This window comes from Suncus etruscus, chromosome 18, assembly GCF_024139225.1.
Source record: "Suncus etruscus isolate mSunEtr1 chromosome 18, mSunEtr1.pri.cur, whole genome shotgun sequence".
NCBI classification, from domain to species: domain Eukaryota; kingdom Metazoa; phylum Chordata; class Mammalia; order Eulipotyphla; family Soricidae; genus Suncus; species Suncus etruscus.
In genome coordinates this window covers 60,844,595-60,863,174 of record NC_064865.1, presented here as the reverse complement: position 1 = coordinate 60,863,174, position 18,580 = coordinate 60,844,595, and the positions used below count along the sequence as shown (strand labels likewise).

Genomic DNA, 18,580 nt, shown 5'->3' with positions numbered 1-18,580 from the left:
TGCTATTGCTCAGCTATCTGGGCCTCTAGAATGGATAAGTTTACTTACAAAACAAGCAACCTCACAAGTTCGTGTCCTATTTTTTTATTAAATAATTTCTTCGTTTAAACATCGTGATTACAAACATAATTGTAGTTGGGTTTCAGTCATAACAAGAACGCATCCCTTCACTGTGCAACCTTCCCATCACCACTGCCCCAGTTCTTCCCTTCCCCATCCTCACCTGTATTTGAGACAGTCTATTTACATCCTCACTCAATGACATTGTTATGATAGTTCTCAGTGTAGTTTTTTATCTAACTGCATTCACCACTCTTTGTGATGAGCTTTATATCTTGAGCCAGTCCTTCTGGCTCTCATCTTTGAGAATTATTTCTTTTCTTTTTTCTTTTTTTTTGGGGGGGGCACACCTGGCATTGCTCAGGGGTTACTCCTGGCTGTCTGCTCAGAAATAGCTCCTGGCAGGCACGGGGGACCATATGGGACACTGGGATTAAAACCAACCACCATTGGTCCTGGATCGGCTGCTTGCAAGGAAAACACTGCTGTGCTATCTCTCTGGGCCCATCTGGGAATTATTTCAATATCTTTAATTTTTCTTAAAACCCATAGATGAGTGAGTCTATTCTGTGTGTGTGTCTCTCTCACTAATTTCACTCAGCATAATAGATTCCATGTACATTCATGTATAGGAAAATTTCATGACTTCATCTCTCCTGACGGCTGCATAATATTCAATTGTGTATATGTACTATAGTTTCTTTAGTCATTCATCTGTTGAAGGGCATCTTGGTTGTTTTCAGAGTCTGGCTATTAAAAAAAGTGCTGCGATGAACATAGGTGTAAAGGTATTTTCGTATTGGATTTTTGTGTTCCTAAGGTATATCCCTTGGAGTGTTATAGCTAGATCAAATGGGAGCTCAATTTCAAGTTTTTTGAGGAATCTCCATATTGCTTTTCATAAGGGCTGGACTAGATATCATTTACACCAGAGTGAATGTGAGTCCCTTTCTCCCCACATCCCTGCCAGAACTAATTGTTCTTGTTATATTTGTGCCAGTCTCTATGGTGTGAGATGGAACTTCACTGTTGTTTTGATTTGAGTCTCCCTGATGATTAGTGATATGAAGCATTTTTATGTGCCTTTTGTCCATTTGTATTTCTTTGACAAAGTGCCTGTTCATTTCTTCTCCCCATTTTTTGGTGGGGTTAGATGTATTTTCCTTGTTAAATTCTGTCAATACCTTGTATATAGATATTATTCCCTTATCTGATGGGAGAATAACTTTCTCATTCTGTGTGTGACTTTTGTATCATAGGAATTATTTCCTTTGCGGTGCAGAAGCTTCTCAGTTTAATATAATACCATTTGTGTACCTCTGCTTCTACTTGTTTGGAGAGTGTTATTTCTTTCTTGAAGATTCGTGCCCTAGTTGGAATTGATCACAGCTCTTATCCTATAAGCAAGGCTAAGAGCAATTTCCGTGTTAGCTTTTGATCCTAAAATAAAAGTGCTGCCAAGGGCCCACGGAGAGATAGCACAGAGGTGTTTGCCTTGCAAGCAGCCGATCTAAGACCAAAGGTTTGAATCCCGGTGTCCCATATGGTCCCCCGTGCCTGCTATTTCTGAGCAGACAGCCAGGAGTAACCCCTGAGCATTGCCGGGTGTGGCCCAGAAACAAAACAAAAAAAAGTGCTGCCAAATCCAAAAAAGGAAATACAATGTGAACTCCCACTCAGCTCCTTCAATGAGCCGAACTGATTTTTCTGAAGTTTCCTTCTATTATCCTGCTGTAAAGGCCTGAAATTTTAGTTTCAGACTACTAGTTCTCAGACTATTTTAAAAAACTTAGGAAATAAGTGTACCTTCTTTGTATACTTAAGTGTTTCTTTTTAACATGTATGTTCTCTATGGTGTATTTCTTACTTAATTACAACTTTCTCCCTTCACTTTAGATTTGCTAGTAGAAATTCTTAGAAAATATTATAGATGGCGCCCTTACACTTTTTGCTTTTAATAGAACCAGATCAGAGATTGTTTGGTTCATTATATTCCCCTTAGGTCCTAATAATATCCTTAGGCACTGGTCCTGAATTCATGGGTGCATTGAAATTCGAAAATAGTAGATCCTAAGAAGTGTTATTATCCATTTGGGATGAGAACTCAGTCATTTCTTTCTATACGAGGCCTAAACCCTGAACATTTGCCTTACTGACTTGCTAAACTTTATTTACTTGGACATTGGCCGATTACCCATGAACCTTGGGTCTTGCACTGTTCTTTGCACCTACACCAGGAATTGACCCTTAACCTGTACAGACCGTGGATCTACACCAACTGGCCACAGTCTGGGCATTTCTCTCAACATCAAGAAAAGCTCTGGATATTAGAATCTCTTCCAACCCTGAAGTGGGATGGGACAGACTCCTCCCTACCAGAATACTCCTACACAAGAGAGAGTTCCCAAGACCACCGTCTGGGTCATTATTTTGACTTGACCATTACATCTTTACTTTGACCAAACCTGTGTAACACTGATGTGACTGGGATACCGTAAACACAGATGGCCTAGAGAAATTGAAGATGGTTGAGGAATGAATACAGCTGTCTTACCCAATATGTTTTACCCAATATGTCAAAAATATGTCTTACCCACAGGTGGGCTAACACGCTAACCTGACAGTAATAACTGTGATTGAGGAGAAAATTTTCTGGGACATTGAAGAAAGACGTTGGGGTTAGAAATATTAGTGTGCCTGGACCCTGTAAATGGTCTTAGAGCAGAATGCTTCATGGGTAGGGATACCCAGTTTTTAAGTCAAAGTATTTTTCTTTATATTTTTTCAACTTTTGCTGTGCCTATGCAAAATAATTCCAACCTTTATCTTCATCTTGAGAAACATCCACTCTTTTCTTAGAACCATGAGTTGTAAATTACTTTATTTGTATATAAAACTCAATTAGGGGGAGTTGTTGGATTCTGAGGTCCTACACTTATAGCATGCATCACCCTAGGGTACGATATGATGATGGGATTAATGGATTACTCCCTACTTGTATTCCTTCTCAAACCTAGGGTGTCGCCTGGTTCTTGCGAATAAAAGCCTGGGTTTCTGAAAGGAGGATAATCAATCTTCGGTCTTCCTCCATAAACTGCTTTTCTTCTTAGGAGCAGGCTTTTGTGCTGTGATGCCTGGCCTGAGTATTGGAATTTCTGAAACTTTTCTTGTACCTTTGCACTGTGGATTATTTCTGAGTCAACATTTGCTTTCAGACCCACATCTCACCAGATCCTAGTTTTGAAGTCTGTGGCTTCACTTATACTATGAAATGCCAGTGATTTGACGGGGTCAAATTCATGCAAAGTAAACGATATCCTGCTGTGCTACTACTCCAGTCCCTCCCAAATTCCTGTTCTACAATAAGTTGCAGTGTGTTGGTATTTCATCCAAGCTTTAAAGAAAGTGTCCAATCAGATAAAATGATTGTAAAATCACCATACATGCTGTGTCTCCAAGCCCAGGTGAGCAATTCTGAATCAGCATTACACATGATATAATCCAAACTAGGTTGAGAGTCAAACATACATAGCCTGGCAGTCTTCTACCTACTAACTCCAGCCAGTTGCCTGCCATAACTGCCATTTTTATTGAGTACAGAGACCACCCCTGGATAGGGCACTAAGGACAGTGTAAGGACAGATAGATTAAGCTATCCTGTGCCAGTGCCACTCCGGTTTACAAATAAAATAGTCTCTGTTTGGGTGTAAATCCAAGTAGGATATAAACATACGGAGTATCTAAGGATAATCTTTGTTTTAGGTAAAATAAGGTGTAACCAACAACTACCCAATTTTCTTTCTAAAAACTGAGAGGAGTACATAAGTTGTCATCTATTGTTTTCTGTAAGAGGTGGGAACCCCAGATCAAAACTTATAAAAGTAGTACTTGCTATTTTGCATAGCCACAGTAAAAGTTGGCTGTAATAGCATCAAATTTTCAATTGTATACATCATTTTCAAAACAATCAACTTTATCCATAACTTATACATATCACAAAATATTTTCATAGACTTATCTGACCATAGACATTAGAATCTTTTTGCAGATGCACTTAATTTGAACATTGTTAAACATTCTTACATTAAGCACTGTAATACAAGCCTAACGCATCCAAGTTCTTTTTCATAAACTTTATTAAAAAATCACAAGAACATTTTAGCAGATATATATACATTATACATACATTTGAAAGTAAGTTTGCTAAAACATTTTTATACTGAGCACTGTAATAAGAGTCTATAGCATTCACGTTCCTTTTCCATCAACTTTTGTGGACAAAGACATTAAAACATGTTTGCAGACATAATTTGAGGATAAGTTGCTAATAATATTCACAATCAAACATCATAGCAATTGGGAAACATTCACTAGGATAGCTGAGAACATTTAAAATTCTAACAAAATCAGGCATTTCCTCAGAATTGTGCAAGCTAATATAAAACCACTAAAGTTGGATACAAAGTTTTCTGTTTACTGTGAGGAATAGAAAAATAACTAGTGTGCTTTAATATCTACACAGATAAAACACAACTTAACCAGCAATATAGTGATGGGTGCAAATAGGGTCAAGAGATTAATTTAGAATAAAGTTAAATTTTTTAGGTAACCCAGGTGAGGGAAGTTATGAAAGCATCTTCTTCTCAGCTGATCTTGGATCTTCTATCTTCTCCATTCTCACCTTCTTTGTTAGGCTGCTGGGGTATCCTCAATAAGCCAGTGCAGTTTATAGACTCGAGTCCTCTCAAACGGTGCCTCTGGTATGGGATAGATGGCAGATGTCAGCATCTGGGATGCTGCCCAATGTCTTCAACTCTCTCCACTTCATTGTCTGTTTCTGTCCTGCCTAAAGAGGACTCTGCCACCATAGGTGACAAGCAGCTGAGTGAGGCCAGGATATGACTCGGCAGAACCTATGCCAATTGGGAGCATATATGCTATCTCTCACTGGCATTTTTTCAGGTCCGGATACAGTAGCAGCTTTTGGTCTCCTCTTTCCTTTCATGACATCAAACTCAAGTATCCCCATTGCCAACTACACACATTGTTTCTCTTATAAGCTGTCCGGTGAACAAAGACATCTTTTTCGGTGTGATTTCTGTTGATAAATCCATTCCTATTCCAGACATTGGACCATTTGATAGTGCTCAGGACTTGGATTTCCAGCAAAGGATTGTACACCTGACTCAGTGTTTGAGGCTCGATGGTATTTCTGAACTGTTTTCAGACTCTGAGTCTGCAGAGATGGTAGCTGGCTCATCATTCTTGGGCGTTGGGGATATATCAAACTTAGTGCCTATACAAAACAATAAAGTGTCAGTTCTGGGAAAGCTATTAGAATGAGGACTTGTCATTATCAGAAAGGCACCCTTTCCCTTATGTGGCATGTGAGTGGGAGAATCTCTAGGGAATGTGCCACATGCAGTCCAGAGTGAGAAGTGCAGGTAAACATATACCAGAGTTCTATGATGCCAGTCAGAACAAGGGCCATATCAACCACTGCTCCCTTAAAATGCACAGCACATTCAATCAAGCTAGTGGGGCCATCATGATGGCAATCCGCCAGAGTATCAAGCCACTCAAGTTGTGGTATTCTCGAGGCCTTGGATCATATGTTGCTGTTCAGGTGCTAGTTGTAAAAATCACCCCACATGCCATATCTCCAAGTCCAGGTGCACGAGTCTGAATCAGGGTTGTGCATAAAATAATCCAAACCAGACTCTTGCCTTGTGAAGTCCTTTCAATGCAGAACATCCAGACCAGGATTTGGTAATAAGTCTGGGGAAGGAATCAGGGCTCAGGCACCTGATACCCGAAGGGTACTGGTGTAATGGTATAATTGGACACTGATTCTGTTGTAACAGGTTCTGGCGTTTTCTCTATTTCCCTGTGCAAAGCAGCTGGCATGCTCCAGGCCAAAAATATGATTGAGGTCAAAACATCAGAGCCCTTATTTGGAGAGTCTGTGGGTTCACACGGGTGATCCAGGCTCTATCAATCATAAACCATGATGACAAGAGCTCCTGGGGCTGTCTTGGGATGTGGCAGTTCAGAAGGTATTCGAGGACAGGTGTGACCCAACTGACCTAGGCTTGTCAATGGCAACCTTGCAGTCACTTGAGAGGGAGGGAGGAGCCCTGCCCTGGACCACCCTGGCCCTCTCTTCAAGATAGAAGAAAGGAGGCACTGAGAGTCCTCCCGACCCTTCGGAGTGATAGGTAAGGCCCAGCCTGGGAATGCAGAGAGCTAGGTGGGAGGAAGAGACCATGCTGGGGTTCAGACACAGTGTAGCCCCCACTTTCCCAGAGCTCTGTGCTTGGTCCAGGGGTCATTTCTATCCAGTCATTCTAGGTGCAAAAGGGATCCCAACACAGTCTCTGAACACAAGGCCAACCAGGAAGGACAGCTGAGTGGTCTAGGGGCTACAGCCCTTGATTGGGATGTTTCTAGCTGCCCCCCCCCCCCAGAACTCTCTCACCTTCCCAAGATGCTGCTAAGTGTTTAGGATCTGGAAAAAGTGAAAAAAAGGTGATATAGGTGGCCCAGAGACCACGATCACTAGCAGCAAGAATCTGCCTAGTGCTAATATGGCCCTGTGGCCTCTCTGTCTTTGCTGTTATGGAAAAACTGAAGCTGAAATGAGGCATATTATAGGAGCCATTGACTTCATCAGACTTAAAGGCAATTGTCAATAGGGATAAGTAGGGACACAATTCACTACCCAGGCATCAGCCCTGTAGAACCCCAGAGTTATGGTCAACCCCCTGCAGAAAAAGCAACTTGGTGTCATACCTGCCTCTCCATGGTTCTAGCACTTGGCTTCACTGCAGAAGGGAGAGTGAGAGGCTAAAGGGGTCCTGCTGGAGTGGACAGTAGGGGCATTATTAGAAGAATCCAGAGACTGAGAAACACCTGTCCTCTCCCTGGAAGCATCACTCAAAGCAGCCTGTTCCTTCTGGTCACTTACACCCAGTCCTCTGACTGGGTCACTGCCCACTTGACTCTAGACTCTGTGTCTTGCTGAATCCTGGGTCCATTTGTGCCCCAAGGACAAGACAGTTCTGGAGTTGAGTGCAGAAAGGAGGAGAAGGGTTCCTAGGAGGTGGGACCATGGGCCTCCTGCTTATGCCTACTTGGTAGGGTGGGCATCTTTGTCCATCTGTGAGCACAGTCAACATACCCTTAGTGCTGGAGCTGTTTTGTGACACCCCAAGCCAACTTGTTCTCACATGGGCTCCATTGAAGATTTCAAGGGCCCCACGCTGGAGTTTTATTCCAGGATGAAGACCTCAGCATGGTCATTCTGCTTCACATGAGGTGGGCGGGTTGGATTGTTATGGCACAATTCCTGCCACCATTGTACCAGTTTTCTTCCCAACCTCCCTGGGTCTTCCTTCCTGTCCACTTCCATGAAAGACACTCCCCTCTCCATACAGTCTTAAAATGTATCATTTGTCTAATTGGATACTCTCCCTAGAGCTTGGGTGAAATACCAAAACACAGCAATTCATCGTAGAGCAAGAATTTTGGGAGAAGGTAGAGCACGAGCACAGCTGGAGGGCATTTACCTTGCAAGCAGCCAACCCAGGTCCTATCCCTGGCATCCCATACGGTCCCCTGAGAACTGTTAAGACTAACTCCTCAGTTATTAGAACCAAAAGTAACCACTGGGTGTGAAACCCCACCCCCCCCAAATTTGGAGTTCTAACAGATACTGAATGAAAGTTTCCTCTTTCTGTAGCCAGAGGGAGCCTAGGCCTTTCCTGCCTCTGCCTAACTCAGAGCACCAGGACTCCATAAAAAGGCACAGACTGTTCCATCGGAGATGTTCAGAGAAATTCCCAGAGGGAACTGGAACCTCAGAAATCTCATCTTGGCTACTGGGCTTCCTTCCCTTTGCCATAAATATTTCAGGATGTCTGTGCTAAAGAATTAAAAAACACAGAGTCCAAGAGATAGTCCAGTGTGTAAGGCACTTCTTGGCACGAATTAACCAGGGTTCAAATCCTGAGAGCCCATATGATCCTTTGGGAGCTATCTGGAAGGATTGACTCCTGAGTGTGAGCACAGTGTCAGGAGTAGCCTCTAAGCACCTTCAGGTGTGGCCCACAAAACAAAACAGCAACAGCAACAAAAGAATCCAAGACAGGCCAATCACCATGTTCTAGAACTTTCCACTTTGAGATCCAAGGGCTTTCTTCATTCATGCGTGGTCTGGGGTCACTCAGGCTGAAGGAGGGACACTGAGGGCCAGGCTCAAAGCAGCCTTGTTGTGGGAATTCTTTCCTTCAGAGATAGTAGAGCAGATGGAGAATCTAAGAAATGGGGGCTCTCCTTGCTCCTTATCCTGGGCAACTCATAGCACCCACAGCCATTGCTCTGCGCCCCATACAACCTCCCTATGGAGGTACCCTGGGCAAGAGGCAGGTGACCCTGCTTCAGAGCCTTGGTAGGGAGTCATTGGGTCAGTTGGCTTGGAAGGCATCAATCAGCCTAACCGTGGGTGTCGGTGAAAAAGCAGAAATGTCATAGCCTTGTAGACACATGTGTGCCTATGTGTATGAATGTGAATTTGTGTGAGTTTGTGTGTGCTTGATGACCTTGCCTGGATAAAAACAGACCAGGAGTGAAGGCCTTCGGACCCTGAAAGATAATGACATGGTGCTGTGGCTTGAAATTGATTCTCTTCTAATTATCCCTGGAGTCCCTGCATTTTTTAAAATATAGTAATTTTTTAATAAAAGACCATGATTTGCAAAGTTACCCATAGTTGAGTCTCAGCCAACAATGTCCCAGCCCTACCCTGACCTACCCCAGGCAAACTCCCCCCTTCTGAATCCCCTGGCTCCCCAGGCTCCTACCTCCAGCACCTCCTTCCTGGGCACATTTTCAAGTTTGGTTCTTGTCCTCTTGGCCCTGTGATTTTTGTGCTTTTGGTTCTGTGTAGTAGACACACATGTTCCCCTCGCCTTTACCTGACCTGTGCCCTTACCTGACCTGCGCCATTTCCTTCCCATTCCAACTCTACCCCCATGTCTTCCTTCTCTCCTTCTCATATCTAAAATCTAAGTCCAAGATACAGTAGGTCTATCTCTCTTTGTTATTAGATCTTTCCTCACCCCAATATTCTACCGATCACAGATAAGGGTGCTAAGTTCCCTTCTAGGCCCTATGGAAACTTCTTTCTCCCACCAAAACTAAACGTTATTGAAATTTAAACACATTTTTGATAAAGCTAGATAGTTTTTTTGGAATTTGAGGGGTAAGTCTGCTTCATGAGTAACACTGGGACAGTCACTCACATTTTAGTAAGTAAAGCCCATCCTGGCCTTCACGGAGACCTGAGAACTCCAGTGGGTGAGGCCAGTGCTAAGCTCCACTTTTCTATTTCCTGGAAATGTGCTGGGTGTGGACCATAGTCATAGCCCTACCTGAGACATGTCCTAGACACCCACATGCTGATTCAGGAAGCCACCAAGCATGACATTGAATACCTTTACCTCTCTCAAAATCCCTCTCTCAGCTGTTGCTTAACTTTTTCCCAAATGGAGATTTTCAAGAAAACAGGGAGGGGAGTAAAGTGGGGAGAAGAATTAGTTCATACCCTCAACTACTGCAAACTCAGGGAAAATTTCACACACTGGTATTTTAACCAGTTCCACAAAAATAATCCCCAAATATTTATGGCTTTGAGCCATAATACAGTGGGGAGGGCATTTGTCTTGTGAATGTGGCTGACCTGGGTTTGATCCCCCACATCCCATCTAGTCCCCTGAGTACCACCAAGAGTGATTCCTGAGCGCAGAGACAGGACTGATCCCTGAGTAGCAGTCATGGCCCCACATAAACAAACAGGACATTTTCTTTCTTTATCATTCCCCTATGGCCGTTCTGTTTTCTCATTCCACTGGGGGACAGAGGAGGCTGTGTGTTGGTGTGGAGGTGGAGGGTCACTAACCTTTTATTATCTGTTGGTTTTAATCCAGCATTTTGAGGGAGGGCTCAAGAGCAGTGATAAGGCCCTGGTTGATTTGATAACAATTTTATTTGATCTAGTCCCCAAATTGCCCCTGTGCCCATGAGCACCCTGCCACCAAGACAAACACTACACGAAGATTTACTGTTGAATGGTAGGTTGTGCATTCCACAATTCCCAGAGGGAAAGAGGGAATTCCATGCCCCCTATCCAAGTAGGACAAGAGACATTGGTCTGATAGCAATTCTCCAAAATAAATAATCCACACAGTTAGGAAGGTTTAGCAGGCAAGAAACTCACACTGCAAGCTTTTTACCCACAAGCCAGTTGCTCCACCAAGTGGAATCACAAGCCTAGATGGCAGCTCACAACTCAGGCCTTCTGACTACTAGCCTTTATTGAGATCAAATACAAAGCCCCAAAGGGGGAAAAGCCAGATGAAAAGGCAATGGGGAAACAAAACCAAAGGAAATCTATCGAGATGCATATAGGACTAATTCAAAGGTCTCTATCTACAACTACAATTTATATATCAGAACACAGTTAAGGACCAGAGCCATAGCTCAGTGGTGAGGACACTTGCTTGGCATGCTGCTAACCTAGTTTGGATCTCCAGCATCCCAGCTGGTGCCTTTTTACTGCCAGAAATAATTCCTGAGAGCAGAGCCAGGAGTAACACTCAAGCACCACAGGGTTTAGCTCTCAAACAAAATAAAATAAGAACGTACTTCTCAAGAAAAGCTGTTTGCCGCCTTATGAAATATGGCAGGTGTGTGTCAGAGTCAAGAGAAGTTAATAGGAGAGGTAATCCCCAGCTCCAGAGAAGTGAGAGACACAAGCTGGAAGAGTGCCTGGAGCTGGGTGCCCTGAGAGCTCAGGGAAGGAGACATAAAGAGGTTGTGCAGGTTGCTGGGTGTGCCTGCAACTCCTCTCCCTTTCTCCACACCCTGCCAGGGTATCAGCACTTTGCAGAAAGTCCTGGTAGGGGTGGCAGAGCCTTGGGCAGCCCTGGTTCCTCTCTGCAGCTAGAACAAGGGTGCAGTGCTCTTAGACTTCACCATCCACCCTTCACTCTGGAGAGCAGGTAAAGAGAGACCTGGGGCTATGGCACTGGGGCGGGAGGGAAGGGGAATCCAATGTCTTGGAAACTCCACTGCAGGGCTCACAACTCTGTAACTTACTCTATTGCTCACCAGGCAAGCTTGGGCTTTGCATTAGGGCGGTGCTTCTCAAATAGTGAGGTGCGCCCCCCGGGGGGCGAAGCTCCATAAAGGGGGGCGCATTTGACCTCATAACAAGCTAAGCCCCATGTTAATGTCTCTGTATGTCTCTGGAGCTGAGAGTTGCTGTGTCCTGCTTCAAACCCCGCTTCGAAAAACAATGCCTTGCAAAACATGCTCATTGTAGCCATTAATCCAGATATCACCTAGGATTTAAAAAAATCAGCTCAAATTATTTTATGTATTTTTGTTTTTAATGTTAAAGCTTTTTTAAATAAAGATACTATTTACAGTCGTGCGGGGGGGCGTGAAAAAAATGTTTTCTTCTTCCTGGGGGGCATGACAGAAAATAATTGAGAAGCACTGTCTTAGGGCCATGGGAATCCCTGGTGGGGCCTACTCTGTGGCACAACTGCTTTTGGCGAGAATTGTTGTGCTGGCTGTGTTTCTTTCCAGGATTCTCCCTCCCAGGCTGGCAACATGAAGCCTGGCTCTGGCCTGTGTGTCACTCTGCAGGAGTGAAAGCAGTGGCACACAGGCTTTGGAGCCAGGACTAGACTCTTGGGAGCTGGTCTCTAGCACAGGGCCACCAACCCTGCTATCTGGGGGAAACTGTGGCTAAGGAAAGGACACAGGTTCTTGATAGGATGTTGTAAGGGCTGTCAGCATGAAGGCCAATTCAGCTATCCAGAATCCCCTGATCAGGGCTGATAGACCTTTCATCCGTGACACTGAAGTCTTCCTTCACCCTGATGAAACCAGTCTGGCTGGTTATGTTGGGTTTAGGCCAGAACAGGAAGCGAGGAGAAGACCCTGCATCCTCCTTGGCTGAGTCGGCAACTGTGTCTATCTGTCTGTCTGTCCCCAGCCTGGTGACCATGGACCCCCTGACCAAAGCCAACACAACCTTTGCACTGGAGCTGTTCAAAGCCCTGAGACATGAGGACCCCACGGCCAACCTGTTTTTCTCACCATTCAGCGTGTCCTCAGCACTGGCCATGGTCCTCCTGGGCACATGTGGCAGCACCAAGACACAGCTGGCCAAGGTGAGATGCCCAAAGCACAGGACAACCTTCTTCTGCTCACAGTGTCTGGAGATCTGAAGGTTAAGGGAATAGAGGACCTTTCCAGAAAGAGATTGGCCCTGAGTGCTAGCTGGTCACAGGTTTAGTCTCTGCAGGGGTGAGGCAGGAAATGAGGGTAGTGCCAGACCCCTGGACTATGTCTACACATAACAGGTCTGGGACAGCTTTGGAGAGTCTAGAACCTTCTTCAGGGACTAGGATTTCTGGTTTTTTTTTTTTTTTTTTCATGTGATGGTTGTACTTGCTCTCCGTGGTAGGAGGTGACAGAGAGACTGTCCCTGCAGGGAGGTCCCAGCCCAGTTTTTGATCCTACTGGCCTCTGTTAATTTCTTAGTCCAGGGCCTTCACCTGGCATCAGGGTCTAGGCAGTGATGGGCCACTCTGGATAATAGTTAAGCTGGACAGTCCCATAGTAGGATGGAAAGGTGGGCCAGACTCAGCTTCCTTAGGTCCTGACTATGTTCACTATACAGTAACACTTTGCTAAGTGCTCAGGCCTCATAACTCTGAGCACCGAGCTGGGAGTAAAGCCTGAGCACCACCAGGTCTGACCCCCCAACAAACAAGCAAAAAAATATGTTTAACTGGGAATCATCCTTACATTTATTTCAATGAAAGCCAAATGCAAGCCACCTTATCATTAAAGACAATTAATCCAGGAGCCAGAGCCATAACAAAAGCAGGAAGTGCATTTGCCTTGCAGGCAGCCAACCTGGGCTCAATCTCTGGCAGCAGGTAGGCTTCCCCAAGCCAACCAGGAGTAATTCCTCAGTGCAGTCAGGAATAATCCCTGAGTTCTGCTGAGTGTGGCCCCATACTAATAATATATTTAAAATGGATTCAGAAATAACATGTTCTTTTATGTAGACTCTTCACTTCGACACAGTGGAGGAGATTCATCCAAGATTCCAGACCCTGAACACCAATATCAATAAATGTGGCACTTCCTACATCCTGAAAGTTGCCAACAGGCTATATGGGGAGAAGACCTACAAGTTTCTCCCTGTGAGTACTTCAACGTGGGTTCAAGAAATCACTAGAAAGTACCAAGCTTAGCCAAGCACTCTGAAGCTGTAAATGTCAATTGAAGTTTTTATACGTTTTCAGCACAATGATGTGGATTTTAGATGCTGCCCATATGCCAGAGTTCCCGTTCACTGAAGGGGTTTTATTCCATGATCCTGGATGGGTGAAATGAACCAGGTTCCAAAAGCAACACTGGTTCCTTGCTCCCTCAGTTCAGCCAGTATTTGGGTGTTGATAAAAACGTTAGGTGGAGTTTAGAGACAAATTGGTCCATTTTATGCAACAGTGGAGCTGTGTGTGCTGAAAGCAGGTAGTGGGTATGTATGCTTGTATGCTTGAATATGTATATTTGACCCTAATAAATAAGTGCTAGAATATTATGGGTGACATTGAAATTTATGATTCTTACATCAATTTCTGTTGTTTTTAAGAGATTTCAGAAAACAGCTTCTGTTCATCTCGTTTCATTTATTCAGGGCATTTCTTTCTTTCTCTTTTGCTAAATAGGATTTCTTAGATTCAACTCAAAAAATGTACTGTGCTGAGCTGGCCCAAGTGGACTTGGGCCATTCATCAGAAGAGGCCAGGCAGGTGATCAATGAGTGGGTCAGAGAGCAGACAGAATGTAAGGCCTGAGCAGAATGTCACGCAGCAGATTTGCTCCTGCTCCTCCAGCCTTTCAAAAGATTTCCCAGGAAGAAGCTGCAGCTGCTGTGGCCAGAGAAGTAGTACACCAGTGAAGGTGTTTGTTTTGCAAGCAGATGATCCATGTTTGATACCCAGGATCCCATGAATCCACAAACCTAATCAGGTTTTATTTCTTAGCACATACACAGGAATAACACCTGAGCTCCATTGAGTGTGACCCCAAAACCACACACAGACACACACAGACACACAAAGAAACTGTTGTTGAAAATTCAACATGATGCCCTTGAAGACACTATTTCCAACATTATGTGTTCCTCAAAACTAGGTTTTAAAATTTGTGCAAATATTGAGTGTAAAAGAAAGGATCACTGTGGACTTTTTGCATCTGAGTTGACAGTCTCTGGTAACAAGTTTTTTTCTTCCGCAACACTATATTTCAAAAACTAGAACTGCTGTGTGTTGGGGCTCATTTTATTGGATATGAATTAGTTCCGGGATGACTCTTCGTCCACAATTTGTATCTTTCTGGTTTCAAGAAAAATCCCAGAATTGTTGGCCGAAGGGATTGTGGACAGCATGACTAAATTGGTGCTGGTGAATGCCATCTATTTCAAAGGAAAATGGCAGAAGGAATTCTCCAAAGAGGACACCCAGGAAGTTCAGTTCAGGATGAAAATCCACAACATGCACACGCTGCCTCACACTTGCTGTGCCTTGAAGCTGCACATCCTCTAATGGCAACTGGTTTCCTGCTGTTCAGAAAGACACCAAGAAGGTGATGATGATGTATCAGAAGAACAAATGGCCCCTGAGCTACATCGAGGACCTCAAGTGCCAAGTTCTGGAGCTTCCCTACCAGGACAAGGAGCTCAGCATGGTCATTCTGCTGCCTGACGACATCGAGAATGGGACCACAGGACTGCAGAAGGTACTTGCGTCTTTGCAGGCCTCTTAATGCTCCAAATTTTGCTTCCTGTGAGCCTATGCTGCTGGCCCTGGTGGGTTTAATGATAGGACTATACTTTCCTATTCTCAGTCTTCCAATTTGTTTTTTTGGGGGCCACACACCTGATGATACTCAGGGGTTACTCTTGGCTATGTGCTCAGAAATTGCTCCTGGCTTCGGGTACCATATGGGATGCCAGGTGATGCAATTGCAGTCCATTCTAGGCTAGTGAGCATAAGGCAGATGCCTTATGGCTCATGCAATCTCTCTGTCCCCAGCTTCCCAATTCTAATCTTAAAAATAAAGTCTTTGGCTCAACTTTCAATGGATTTCAGGGAACACTTTGGAAGGATGGTGGGATGAGCTGTGCAATATTTTACCTGGTCAGTAGCTGGTCGTGCCCATGCTCTTCCAAGGTCTTGATATGAAGGTTGGTAGGTAGCAAAAGCAGTTGTAGAATGTAGTATCATACTAAATAATTAGATGCTATTATTAAACATTTCTCATCACAGTTCTTCAGGAGGTCGACTGTGACTTGCATTTTCCTTCTTTTTCTTTTTGTTTTGTTTTGTTTTGTTTTGGGTCCACTCCTATTGATGCTTAGGGGTTATTCCTGTTTATGTGCCCAGAAATCGCTCCTGGCTTGGGAAACCCAAATAGGACCCCAGGGGATCTAACTGAGGTCTGTCCTATTTTAGCTCATGCAAGGCAAATGCCCTACTACATGCACCACTGCTCAGACCCTGTGACTTGCATTTTCAATATATACAGCCCAGAAATAGACCTATGAGCCAGAATACAATTCGTGAATGAGCAATAAGTTTGTATATTTGAGGATATTCATTATTTAAAAATTTTTAATTATTTTGAAGTAAAGAAATTCACTTAGTAAAGAGATACACATTATTTTTAAAAAATACTTTAAAAATTATCCCTATTATTTAAAATAACAGGTTAGATCACCATTATTTAAAAAATGGCTAAGTGCCAACTGGGTTTGAGATTGAACCTTTTTTCATAGTATTAAGTTTGCCCAACATGCCTATTTCAAGTTATTTGAAGGCCGCGATGCCATCTCTTATCAGATTGGTATCAGCCTGATATCAAACTGGAACACTTTTAGGGTTTCTTTCTTTATGTGGTTTTCCTATACCTCTCTTCTACTGAAACACTCAGCTGAAAAGGGGCTTACATAAATCATTTGGTTGTAGAGAGAAGGAAGTTGAATCTGCATGTTTCCTCTTACCAGTGTTTCCTTTCTCTTCTCTTTCCTGGTCACATTAAAAAGTCTCAAACAATAAAGAGCCAGGATCCATAAAGTGGGAAGCTGCTCTAAATAGCTGCACTCAAAATGGTAAGGGAACTAGTCCTTTAAATAGGCCCACGAGCCACCCCACTCCTCAGTAGCAATTACAATAAATATATATTTTACAGTGCCCCCTGACCACATTACCCAATGTGCCAAACTGGTCAGCTGGTAATGGTCAACTTCCAGTCCCAGTGCATTCAGGGATTGAAAACATTCCCCCACTTCATGACCAGGAAAGATCAAGTCTAATTTTGATGACCAGAGACCCTTTCTTCTACTCTACCATGTTTGTAGAGAGGTAGAAGTGGAACAGGGATACAAGCAAAACATAACAGAAGGATAACCAGGAACAATTGAGACACCAGAGAGAAGCTAAGCATGAACACTGGGATTTAGAATTTTATGAGGCAATACGGTGTTGTAGGGATTAACTTTTCTTTAACCAGAGCAATCAATGAGGAAAGATAAATGACCTGGAGTCAAGCCCTATAAGAAACCACTGATCATGTGGGAATAGTGCCCCTCTTTGTCCTTCCCAATCTCTGGAGCATCTCTCAGAAGCTTTTATCTCAAGGAGAATTCCTGGAACAGTTTCTCTATGGAGACTCCAGAAAAATATTTCTACAGGGGTTCTGTTTGCCAGGTGTTTAAATAATAGCATCAAAGTGGAGACTCCAACAGCCCAATACATGCTATAGTGATTCTGACCTTTCGCTGTGACGGGCAAACTTTGATGGGGTGGGTGAGTGTATTACTAAAGAAAAGGATAGATAGATGATTGGTGGTAGACTCTATGAATCAACCCTGGACTCGGACGGAGGGTACTTGGTGCACAGCTCTGTTCCATTATCAGCACTTGAAGGATTATATAGTCATGAGACATGAAGAAAACTAACTAGCAAGAAATTTCATGGGTCCATGCAATTAAGTAAGACTTAACCTCTTCCCCACCATCTTTAACTACAGAAAACCATCTTCAACTTTTTCTCTTCCCATTCAAATTGCAGATAGAGAAGAATATAAATTTGGAGACCCTGACCAAGTGGACAAAACTGGAGAACATATCAGTCATCAAGGTCAAAGTCTACCTGCCCAGATTCAAGCTGGAGGAGAATTACACTCTCAACTTCCCCCTTACTCACTTGGGCCTAACCGAGCTCTTTGATCCTGGACAGGGTAACCTTTCTGGCATGTCAGGGGCCAAAGATCTTTTTATTTCCAAAATTGTGCACAAATTGTTCGTGAAGGTAAATGAGGAGGGCACAGAATCAGCAGCTTCCACAGGGGGTACTTTAAGCACAACCAGTATAGAGCCAGAGGTAGAGTTCAAGTGTGACCGCCCCTTCCTCTTCTTCATCTGTCACAATGCCTCCAGCACCATCCTATTTCGAGGCAGGTTTACTTCCACATGATTGACTCAGAAATTAAGGGCTCACTTGACTTGGCTCAATGTCCATTGAGGGTGGCTAGTTAATCATATCTTAAACAATAAACTACTATTTGAACCTTATTATTGGTTTTGACTGTACAGTGCCTTGTTTTGGTACAAGAACCAATTTCATCTTGGTTTTTATGGAAAATGAATTAGTGATGGAATTAAAAGGCCTCAAGTTGATGAAAATGATGACAAGAGAAACCAGATTCTTTTTTATTAGTTTATTTGTATGCAATGGACACAACGGTTGTTCATAGCAAAGTTGTTTTTTTATTTCTACAGATACAATGATGTTCATGATTGTGTTTCAGTTATGCCATTTCCAACGCTGTTCACCATGGCATGTTTCCTGCCACCAAGACAACAGATTCTTGTCACTATAGGTTTTAGTGGAATAACTGTTTACTTTGAACACAAAATTGTAATATTATTTTAGAGAGATAAGTTGAGAAACCAGGAAAACCATGTTGAAGGGAGTCTGGAAAAGAACTGTTAGATTGAAAGACAACCCAATACCGCAAACCAGGCCAAGCAGCTTGGAAATGATTCCTAACCAATGTTCCCCCATTCTATCATTCCCTCTCCATTTCAATTATTTATTATTATTATTATTATTTTTATTAATTGCCACCGTTTTTGCCACTGTCAGTGCTATGCAGGAGTTACCCTTAGTTCTGCACTAAGATATTACATCTGGCAGTCCAAGGGACCACAGGAATGCTGATAATGGATGCCTACTTGGCTGTATACAAGGCAAATGCCTTGTGATAGCAAATGCTATCACTCTAATCCTTACCTTTCAGTTATTATTCTCCCTTTATCATAAGATAGCTTAGAGGGGCTCCCATCTTGAAGCCTCCTGGAAAGCCTCA

General features: G+C 43.4%; 1 protein-coding gene across 1 annotated transcript; it reads left to right on the top strand.

The window, feature by feature from the left end:
• The first annotated feature begins 12,127 nt into the window (after positions 1–12,127).
• On the top strand, positions 12,128–17,685 carry LOC125995951 (leukocyte elastase inhibitor-like). The gene is made up of 6 exons (XM_049764896.1): positions 12,128–12,302; positions 13,209–13,346; positions 13,875–13,987; positions 14,549–14,692; positions 14,775–14,946; positions 17,281–17,685. The coding sequence occupies exons 1-6, from the start codon at positions 12,135–12,137 to the stop codon at positions 17,683–17,685; spliced, it is 1,140 nt and encodes a 379-aa protein (XP_049620853.1). The 5' UTR covers positions 12,128–12,134.
• Positions 17,686–18,580: the final 895 nt, after the last annotated feature.